This window comes from Chiroxiphia lanceolata, chromosome 1, assembly GCF_009829145.1.
Source record: "Chiroxiphia lanceolata isolate bChiLan1 chromosome 1, bChiLan1.pri, whole genome shotgun sequence".
In the NCBI taxonomy this organism is placed as follows: domain Eukaryota; kingdom Metazoa; phylum Chordata; class Aves; order Passeriformes; family Pipridae; genus Chiroxiphia; species Chiroxiphia lanceolata.
The window spans coordinates 135,096,576-135,106,330 of NC_045637.1; the positions used below are offsets into that span (position 1 = coordinate 135,096,576).

General features: G+C 43.9%; 1 protein-coding gene across 1 annotated transcript; it reads left to right on the forward strand.

Moving 5' to 3' along the window:
- The first annotated feature begins 811 nt into the window (after positions 1-811).
- On the forward strand, positions 812-9,413 carry VIM (vimentin). Its single transcript, XM_032694956.1, has 9 exons — positions 812-1,506; positions 1,690-1,750; positions 5,688-5,783; positions 5,929-6,090; positions 6,586-6,711; positions 7,438-7,658; positions 7,746-7,789; positions 8,208-8,293; positions 8,792-9,413. The coding sequence occupies exons 1-9, from the start codon at positions 965-967 to the stop codon at positions 8,831-8,833; spliced, it is 1,380 nt and encodes a 459-aa protein (XP_032550847.1). The 5' UTR covers positions 812-964; the 3' UTR covers positions 8,834-9,413.
- The last annotated feature ends 342 nt before the right edge of the window (positions 9,414-9,755 follow it).

Sequence of the window (9,755 nt, forward strand, 5' to 3'; positions counted from 1 at the left end):
ATCCTAATCAAGCCTGCTACTTGATATCCTAATTAATATCCAGGAGCAAGACCATGGATGCAGCTATTTCAATAATGTACTGTCCACACTAAAAAAAGTAAGTTGTTTCTGGAATCACTGTTACAATAATGGCAGAATTAAGCCTTACTCGTGTTCACCCAGCTCGAGGGGAAAACATATTTAGCCTGTAAAGTTTGTGTCTTTAGTGTAGAAGTAGGAGCTGACATTGCTGTCATGGGAGGCAGCTAAAGAAAACATATACATTATTTTTCTGGCTGTTTATTTTGAACATTTGACAGCCCTTCGTGAATAGTTAGCATCAGTCTTTCCTGATCTTACTCTTTCAGAAAGCTCAGAAAGAAAGGTTCTCAGAAAGTTTCTTTTACATCTATATATATATATATCATACTTATAGAGACGTTTTAATGGGTTAACTGGAGTATTTTGCCCGTCCTGTGACATAACATTAAACCTGCCATCCCCCCCTTGCATCACCGCGCTCACTCTCGGAGGGGGACAGCGAGAGACAAGGGGAAGCTCAGCGCGGTTTCCGCGGAGCCGAGGATGCCGCTGCCATCACCGCCGTCCTCCCCGGGCGCGCCGTGCCGGGGATCCCCGCGCCCCCATCCGCGGGCCACCGCCCCGCCGCGCCCTCCCTGCCACGTCCCGCAACCCCGGCGGAAATGTGCCGTCCCACGGGGCTCAGAAAGGCAGAGACTGCTGCCCACTCTCCACTCCCCGAACCGCCCCGCTCGCCGCCTTTGTGTCCGCGGCCACCGCCCCCTCCCCGCGGGCCGGCGGCGGGCGGGACGTGCCCGGCGGGGCGGGCCCAGCCACGGGCGGTGCCGCCCCATAAGAAGGGGCCCGGGCGCCGGCCACCGCCCTTCTTCGCCCGCAGTACGTTCGGGTTCCCCTGCTCTGCTCTGCTCCGCTCCCGGATTACAAAGCCCGCGCCGCCGCCGCCATGAGCAGCAGCACCAAGAACTCCTCGTACCGCCGCATGTTCGGCGGGGGCAGCCGCCCCAGCACCGGCACCCGCTACATCACGTCGAGCAGCCGGTACTCGCTGGGCAGCGCCCTGCGGCCCAGCACGGCCCGGTACGTGTCCGCCTCGCCCAGCGGCATGTACGCCAGCAAGACGACGTCGGTGCGGCTGCGGAGCAGCATGCCGCCCATGCGGCTCCACGACTCCGTGGACTTCTCCCTGGCCGACGCCATCAACACGGAGTTCAAGGCGAACCGCACCAACGAGAAGGTTGAGCTGCAGGAGCTAAATGACCGCTTCGCTAACTACATCGACAAGGTGCGCTTCTTGGAGCAGCAGAACAAGATTCTGCTGGCCGAGCTGGAGCAGCTTAAGGGCAAGGGCACGTCCCGCCTGGGCGACCTCTACGAGGAGGAGATGCGGGAGCTGCGGCGGCAGGTGGACCAGCTCACCAACGATAAAGCACGCGTGGAAGTGGAGCGGGACAACCTCGCCGACGACATCATGCGGCTGCGGGAGAAGTGAGTGTGCCGGGGGGACGCGGGTTCGGGCTGCCGGCGCCTCCCGCTGCCGTCCCCCCTCGCCGTCCGTTGGCGCGGAGGCGGCCCCTGAGCATCCCGAGCGGTACCGGGCCGGCGGGAGGCTGGGGGGGGGGATTTTGGGGACCCCTCGCTCCCTCCTCACTGCTGTCTTGCCCCTTCCAGGTTGCAAGAAGAGATGCTTCAGAGGGAGGAGGCCGAGAACACCCTGCAGTCCTTCAGACAGGTTAGCTGGGGCTGGAGGGAGGGAGCGGTCGGAGAGGAGGGACTGAGGAGGTGGTGGCGGTGCCTGGGACGGAGGGTGGGACTGCAGGAGTTTGCTTTTCTCGCACAAAGAGATTCCGTCAGTTCTCACGCAAACCCTCTGTGTTTTCTTTAGGGGGATGCTGCGGTCTGAGGGGAGGGGAGGGTAACTATTGTCTTGCTTTATCCAAGTCTAGCCTGTTTTACAAAAAACGCTCCAACGTGGAATCGCTTTCCGATCCAATAAAAGTGAAAGGGGGCCATCTGCTCGCTTGGCTGAAGGGTATTAATGGTTTCTATGGGATTCACCGTGGAATGCAGATACAGGCATTCTGGCAAGTGTGGTGGCAGCAGATTGAAATAATAGATCCCTTTGTGTCGGAGGGGAGGGCGCAGTGGGCTGCATTCTTACTAAATGTGTAATGGTGTGGGCATATTTCTAGCAAAATGTGTCTGCTATGTATATCGTCCATTTTTTTATATAAACCAGAGCTCCTTTTTGATGAATCACTTTGGACAGTACATCACTGGACAACAGTTTCAAATTTAAAATTTTTCATGTGGGTGTTGTCTGCTGACACGAAGTGGTCAATTTGTTCCTCGGGGTGAGGTCACAGGAATTGAGCCTGCCTTCTCTGGGTGTTAAGAACATGAAATTTAATCCTCTGTAAAACGAAGTTGTTAATTTAGGAAACAATTTACATTAGAATTTAGTCTCTGTAGGATGCTATGATGTTATCCAGATAAACTAAAACCTACATGACAACCAGAACCAACTGTGCAAACAGTGTTCAAAAATTGTTAAGCTCAAGTTTTCACTTGTGCAAAACCAGCTTTCAACTTGGATTAAGCCTTGTTTGGACTAGGAGATGTTTAGGAATGTACCTTCTCAAAACAAGGTCTCTTCCCTAAAACTGCTGGTGTAAAACAGCATTGCTAGCATTCCTCCAGGCTGGAAGTGACTGCCCTTATCTTCAGGCAGCTGGGTACAGGCTGATTTTGTTCCAGAGCTCTTCATAGGCATTAGTAGAAGTCACCATTCAGGAAATCACCACTTCATTGTCAGCATTTCTCCGGGCAAGGCTTTTGACGGCAGTATATTTATAGTCCTTGAAGGATAGAAGGTGTCTCCATGAGATAATGTGTGGGAACTGAAACACCTATTCCCATTCAGAGCCTGGGAATTCAGTCTCCCCAGGCATTCTGGGGAAAGAAGTTTGAAACAGAACAATTTGAGATACTGCCTTAATTAATTAAGCTTATGGTTTTATAGAGTGCTAAGCCAATTTAGCATAGTGTGAAGTTCCATGCAGAAGCATTTAACTTAAGTTTTAGAGAACCTGATCTACTCTGATTCATTGCTGAATTTAGTTGAAGGTTGGCTTTTACGTGATCTTTCGTCCTTAAATGGTGCACTTTAGGCATGTCTGTATTTCAAACCAATTGAACTTCATGAAGACTCTAGGCTTTCAAGTGAACTTGGCTTTGTATGTATCTATCCCACACTCATTCTCCAGCTCTTCCCTGCACTTTGGAAAGGGGTCATTCAGGAGCTCAACCTCTAGCAGATCTGTGTGTGCAGTACAGTCAAAATTGGATCAATTTAACCTCCTACAGTGTAGCTTCTGCATAAGAAATGAAAATCATTGTCTGTGGAAACTCTACACTAAATCCAGTTGTGACATAACTTGCATGCTGATGTGTTCTATCTGAACAACAATAATACCTTGCTTTTCCTCACTAGGAAGGGTATGGTTAACATACAGGTTGTGAAAACTAAATCTATTTCAGTATTGTTCTCCTGAAAGTGAAGTGAAATTCATAGAACGCTGAAGTTGAAATATCCTGTTATGCTTTCCATTGTTAAAAAAAAAAAAAGCCCAGCTTTTTATTAAACCATTATATTCTTCCACTGGAAAGTTTTATACATGGATTCAGAACACTTCAGCAGACATTTTGCTGCTCTGATGTAGCATCAAAATAACTTTCTATGAGATGGAGCAGTTGTATACTTCATTTTTTTTAAATAAGGTGAAAAAATATTCGAGCTTTTATTACCAAAAGCTGCCTTCTTCAGAGACTGTTCAGCTCACGCATACTGAATTCTAATTTAATTCTTCTCGGCAAAGATGTGATTTTACTCATGTGCTGAGGGGTGTACTGCATAAAATAAATGCAAAAGTTCAGTGAGTTCTTTCCTTTGGGGCAAAACTAGCATCACAATTAGTGAGAAAGTTAGTTATTGCAGTGTTGCCAACTACATTGGCAGCAAGGTCCTGAAGCTATGACAAGACTAACAGGTCAGCTCCTGGCTAACCTGAGGTGTGTCTGAAGTAAATAGAGATGCTCAACCTGTGAATTATGTGGCTTGCATTAAAGAATCTCGTAGGATAAAATCAGTGGGTACTCCATTTTCATGTTTCTATGACTTATACTTTGCTCAGGCTACAAGTAGCTTATTCATTCATGTGGTTCTCCATCTAGGAAATACTGATAAACTGAATCTTAATGATAGGGAATATCCAAATGATAGCATATAGTAAAGCACATACAATATATTAAGTGTCTTCAGTTGAAGATTCTTTCAATTTATTATAAGGTCCTAAAAATTCTGTAGATATTCAGTTGTTCAGAAAAAAAAAAGGAGTAGTCTTCAGGATGCAGATTTCTGTAAAATCCACTAGAAACTCTTGGGATATCTGACCGACGATGTTGGGTCATAGCCATGTAATTTTCTACCAGAATGATCTTGAGGGTTTTTTGTGGGGAGGAGAACAAATTAATTAGGAAATTCCTTCCCTGAACAGAAAAACAGAGCCAGTATGAACTGTGGGGTGGAAAACTGGATTTGATAGAGAAGTTGTGGAATAACACATGAAAGGGGTATTTTGCTGGATAAAGAGAACAGAAGAATTCTTCTGAAGCAAGAACTTTACCCCAGAGTAGGAGTGATCCAAGGAATGGCTTTCTAGGAGGCTAAAGAAAACACTCCTTATTTCAAAGGTGTCATAATGGTAAGAACTGCTGATTAGGAATTTTGGGCAATCCAAAATAGCTTTAGAGTAAGCTGTGAAAACCTGATAAGTTAATACCCTGTGAGCACAAGCATGCGACTGTGTATGTAACTATTGTGAGAGGAACAACCATCCTCTTTGCAAACGAGTTGTCCTACACATTTAAAATGTAAGAAGTTACCAATCAATGTTTAGTCTTAAGGTATGTTTTTGAACTACTTCAAGCTAGTCCCCCCCATGTGACATTCATGGTGTGTCTTCTGTTATGCCCTAAGTGAATTTTTTCTGTTGATTAAGATTATCTCTGTCCAGCAAAAAGTGGAGTGTTTGCCAGCAACTACGAGGGTGTAGGCAATGATGAGTAACTCAATTTGCATTTATGCTCATACCTTCTTTTTTTCAAGGGAGACCTGTTGAACTGCTCGGAGAAGTAAATGCTGCAGTTCCTATACATACCTCACTAGCTTTTACAAGTATGTTTTCAGCTGTGGTCTGTGGACCTAAAGGGCTCTGTGGTTGGTCACCAAGGAGTCCATAAACCAATGGAAGTTTGTAAATTGCAAGTCTCTTTCTCAGTGTAATCAAGCTAGAAGCACTTACTGCTGACTTCTGACTCAAGCATGTTTCATTTTCAAGCAGGATTTACACCACAATCTGTGTTTTCTTGATCATGCCAATATGTTGGCAAAGATACATATGCTGTACAGTTCACAAAAATCACAATGAAGGTGCACGTAATGGTTTCAGGCTAGGGTAGGAGATGACAAAAGGGTTTCTTACAGCTTTTGATTTCTTATTTTCTTGCCAAAAAGCTCAGATCAGTCTGTTGTATGCTGCTGAACTTGCTGTAAAAGACTTCTCTACCCCAGTTTTGTAAGACTGTGAATCATTCTTCTCCCTGGTCAGGATGTTGACAATGCCTCTCTGGCACGTCTTGATCTTGAGCGCAAAGTTGAGTCCCTGCAAGAGGAGATTGTCTTCTTGAAGAAGCTTCATGATGAGGTAAGCTGAATAACAAGGGCCTGTGTTTAGGTTCTAACTGTCTGGCATGCAAGTAAGTTCTTTACTGGTTCTGTCCCAGAGTCCCTGCCTGTGTAGGTTCTGTATGCTTGTGTGTAATAACATTGAGCATCTGCTTCTCTCTAAGGAAATCCGAGAACTGCAGGCCCAACTCCAGGAACAGCACATCCAAATTGATATGGATGTTTCTAAGCCTGATCTCACTGCTGCCCTGCGTGATGTTCGCCAACAGTATGAAAGCGTTGCTGCTAAGAATCTTCAGGAAGCTGAAGAGTGGTACAAGTCCAAAGTAAGTGAAATGCATCAGGCGCTCAAAACAATTGTACATAACAGCTTTGCTGTGGCACTCAGTGTTCCCTCTACTGGACATGAACACAGCCATGACACAAAGTAATCTTTAAACTTGTCTGGGAAGAGTACAACTGAAAGCATTCTGTGCTGTGAGTTAGAGCATCAAAATAATGGGTGCATACTTGGAGTCTTTCCTATGCTTGTACCTGGAAGCACGTGTTGGATGAAGTACTGGAAAAACAAGTGAGCAAATGGGTGAAAAAATGGTGAGAAAATGGGAAACATACAGGGTAGGGAAACAAATCTGAAAGCTACAAAATCCAATTTAACAATTAGAAATAGAGAAGCATTCTAAGAGTAATGTTAATATTTAAATGTTTCGGGTGTTAACACTTGTAATGACTTCAGTTGCTCTCAGATGCTGTGTCCACAAAAAGTCTGTTTCACCATTTCTGTTGAAGTGTTGTGCTAACCAAACTGGGGCTTTCCACAGTTTGCAGATCTCTCTGAAGCTGCTAATAGGAACAACGATGCCCTGCGCCAGGCCAAACAAGAAGCCAATGAGTACCGCAGACAGATCCAGTCTCTCACCTGCGAAGTTGATGCTCTTAAGGGAAGCGTAAGTAGAAGACAGCAGTGGTTGGGGCATTCTTCCCTTTGCAGCTTTAAGCACTGCAGTGCAGTTTAATTGTTGATCTAGGTGTGAATAGAGGTGATCTGCCATGCAATACAGCAGCTTATTAGTACTTTTTGAAGAGGATGCAGTGGGCTTAGTTTGCCTGCATGCATGACAGTGTGCTGGTCAGATTGATACACTGAACTAGTCTTATCTGAGCTATAAACAGTGAGTTCATTCTCTTGCTATAATATTCACTGTTTATGTAGCACTTTCTGGAAGTGTTTATGCATTGTCTGTCAGGTACAGCTGAAGCCATAAAAAAAAAGCTGGAGGAGCAGTGGAAAGGAGGCACAAATCTTGCTGCTGCTAGAACCTGACTGCCCTAAAGGCTGTCTTGAAATGAATTTAACAGTCTTAAGTACACCTGCAGGCCCCCTCCCTGAGGACTGCTTGCGTGCTGACTTGTACTGCATATGTTGGGTTTACTGTAAGAGATCGCTTTTCCACCTGGTAGAACAAGTACATGGCACACCTCAAATCATGTAGCAGAATAACCCTCCTTGACTTTGCAAGGGAAAGATAAGAAGATGATAAATTTGGGATGTGTCTGGGCATTTTCAGAAAGGATGCTAATGTAGCATAACTTTTTTTAAAATGCTAAGGGTTTTGAGAGTGGGGAAGAGTGGCTGAACTGCAGCAGTGCTTGATGTCATTGTTCTCTCCCAGAATGAGTCCCTGGAGCGCCAAATGCGTGAAATGGAGGAGAATTTTGCTATGGAAGCTGCTAACTACCAGGACACTATTGGCCGTCTGCAGGATGAGATTCAGAACATGAAGGAAGAAATGGCTCGCCATCTGCGTGAGTACCAGGACCTGCTGAATGTAAAGATGGCTCTTGATATTGAGATTGCCACCTACAGAAAGCTGCTGGAGGGTGAAGAAAGCAGGTAATCACATGCAGACACTTTCTAAATGCCAATTACTAGAAGATGCTCTACACCTGTCTGATTTTATCCATTTCTTTTTTCCTTTAGGATTAACATGCCCATTCCAACCTTTGCTTCTTTGAACCTGAGAGGTAAGCTGTTTCTGCTATTTTAGTTTAGCCAGTTGTTCTGTCACTAGTGAGAGGGGTTTGGATAGTTCCTTTTATGCTGCTTTTGAACTTGTGTAAGTGCAGTTGGTTGTGAATGTTTTTCTTGGATATAACTACAATTACAACTTGCAGTTACTTAACCTTGGATGGTAGAACCTCTTGTGTTCCTGGACACTTGTTTAAAAACATCAATACATAGCAAGTGATTAGTTTAGATGCCTGCTGAAGGTGCTTTAAGGGCAATGGGGAGAAAATGCAGAGGACTGCCTTATTCAGAGCCACATACTTTTTTGTGTACTAAGTTGGTATTCTGAAAGTAGACACTAAAATCTATTACACCTCATTTCTTTGAGGAGGCCCTTCATCTAGACTATTGGTAATAATACACTTTCTTCTGCAGAAACCAACATTGAGTCTCAGCCAATGGTTGACACTCACTCAAAGAGGACACTTCTAATTAAGACCGTCGAAACTAGAGATGGACAGGTTGGTAGTAACTTTTAATTTTATTTCTATCACAGCTGGTTGCCTTAGTGCAGCCTTTATATTGCAGTAAATATTGAGTAGAACAGAAACTGGCAGTTCAAGCTGTGTGACTTAACATGTATGGCCAGTAGTTGTAGCAAACAGGCTTCCATGGAAAAGTTCATAAAATTCATCTGAGGGTAAAACCTTAAGTTTCTGACAGTTACCTGTGTATTGGGTATTTAAGTTCACCTGAGTTAGCAGTTCTCAAAAGATTTCCTTAGGAAAACGTGGCAGCAAACAGAGGTACTTGTTTGGGGCAAGATGCTGTTGTCAGTCTTAAGTCAATAAAGCTTAAATGGTTTCTGCACAGTCTTTGCAAACTAGAACTTCTCATTTAAAAGTGAGAGCTGATAACCCATTTGTTCACATTTTTGTGGTACTGCATGTTCCACTTTTAAGTCTAAAAAACCCTACTTCCCACTAAAACTTAATGCAAGTTTTTCTGTTTTTCATCAGGTTATTAATGAAACTTCCCAGCATCATGATGACTTGGAGTAGAGCTGAAGTGAAGATGCATACTTAATTAATGCAGGAGAAATTCTTACCAGCAAGATTGAAAAAGTCCATGTCTTAAAGGAAGAAACAGCTTTCAAGTGCCTTTCTGCAGTTTTTCCATGAGCGCAAGATGATTATGCTAGGAAATAGGTCTTAGATCTTGCAAACTGACTCTCCCTGAAAGATTAGAGTTTACAATGGAGTCTAGTTTACAAATAGCAATATCTTGTGCTGCAATACTGTTTTTAAGTATCAGAATTCAATAAAACTGCTTTTTTCCAGCACAGTATGAGCAACCTGTCGCTACTTCAATAAATCTTTGGAAAATGGCTCTTGATGTGTTCTAATTTGTTAACTTCATGACTTTCTGGAAAGCCATAACAACATAATGCTGGAATTACTATACGGTTGACATCTCTAGTACTGGCTGTGTGGAATGCTGTTTTCTCAGTTTAACTAGATAAACTGTTTTACTCATTTACTGCTTAGGTTTTGGAACCAACTAAATGGACTATAACTGGCAGATGCATAATGTATTACGATATTTCTTATCAATTGAATAAAATATGATACTTCAAGCTAATAAAAGTTAATCTTGCTTCCATATACTAGTTAACCCAGTTACTAAGAGCCAAGAATGCTCAAAATACCTTAAAACTTGGTTTCATAAAACATACTAGTTATGTAGCGGAGAAATAGTTCATGCAAGCCCTTATCTCAGACAGCACCTTTGCAAGTTAACAGCTGACTTGGTACATTGACTTCATTTTCCAGGAAAGACTAGTTCCCAAAGGCTTGTCTATATTACAGAAGCTAAATGAAGCTTTCATAGGGATTGGGGGTTAGGGGAGACTAACTTGCCTTATTGCTGACTTGATTCTAGTATTTAAACTCCTTTTTAAAAACAGAGAGCCACCATGCTTGG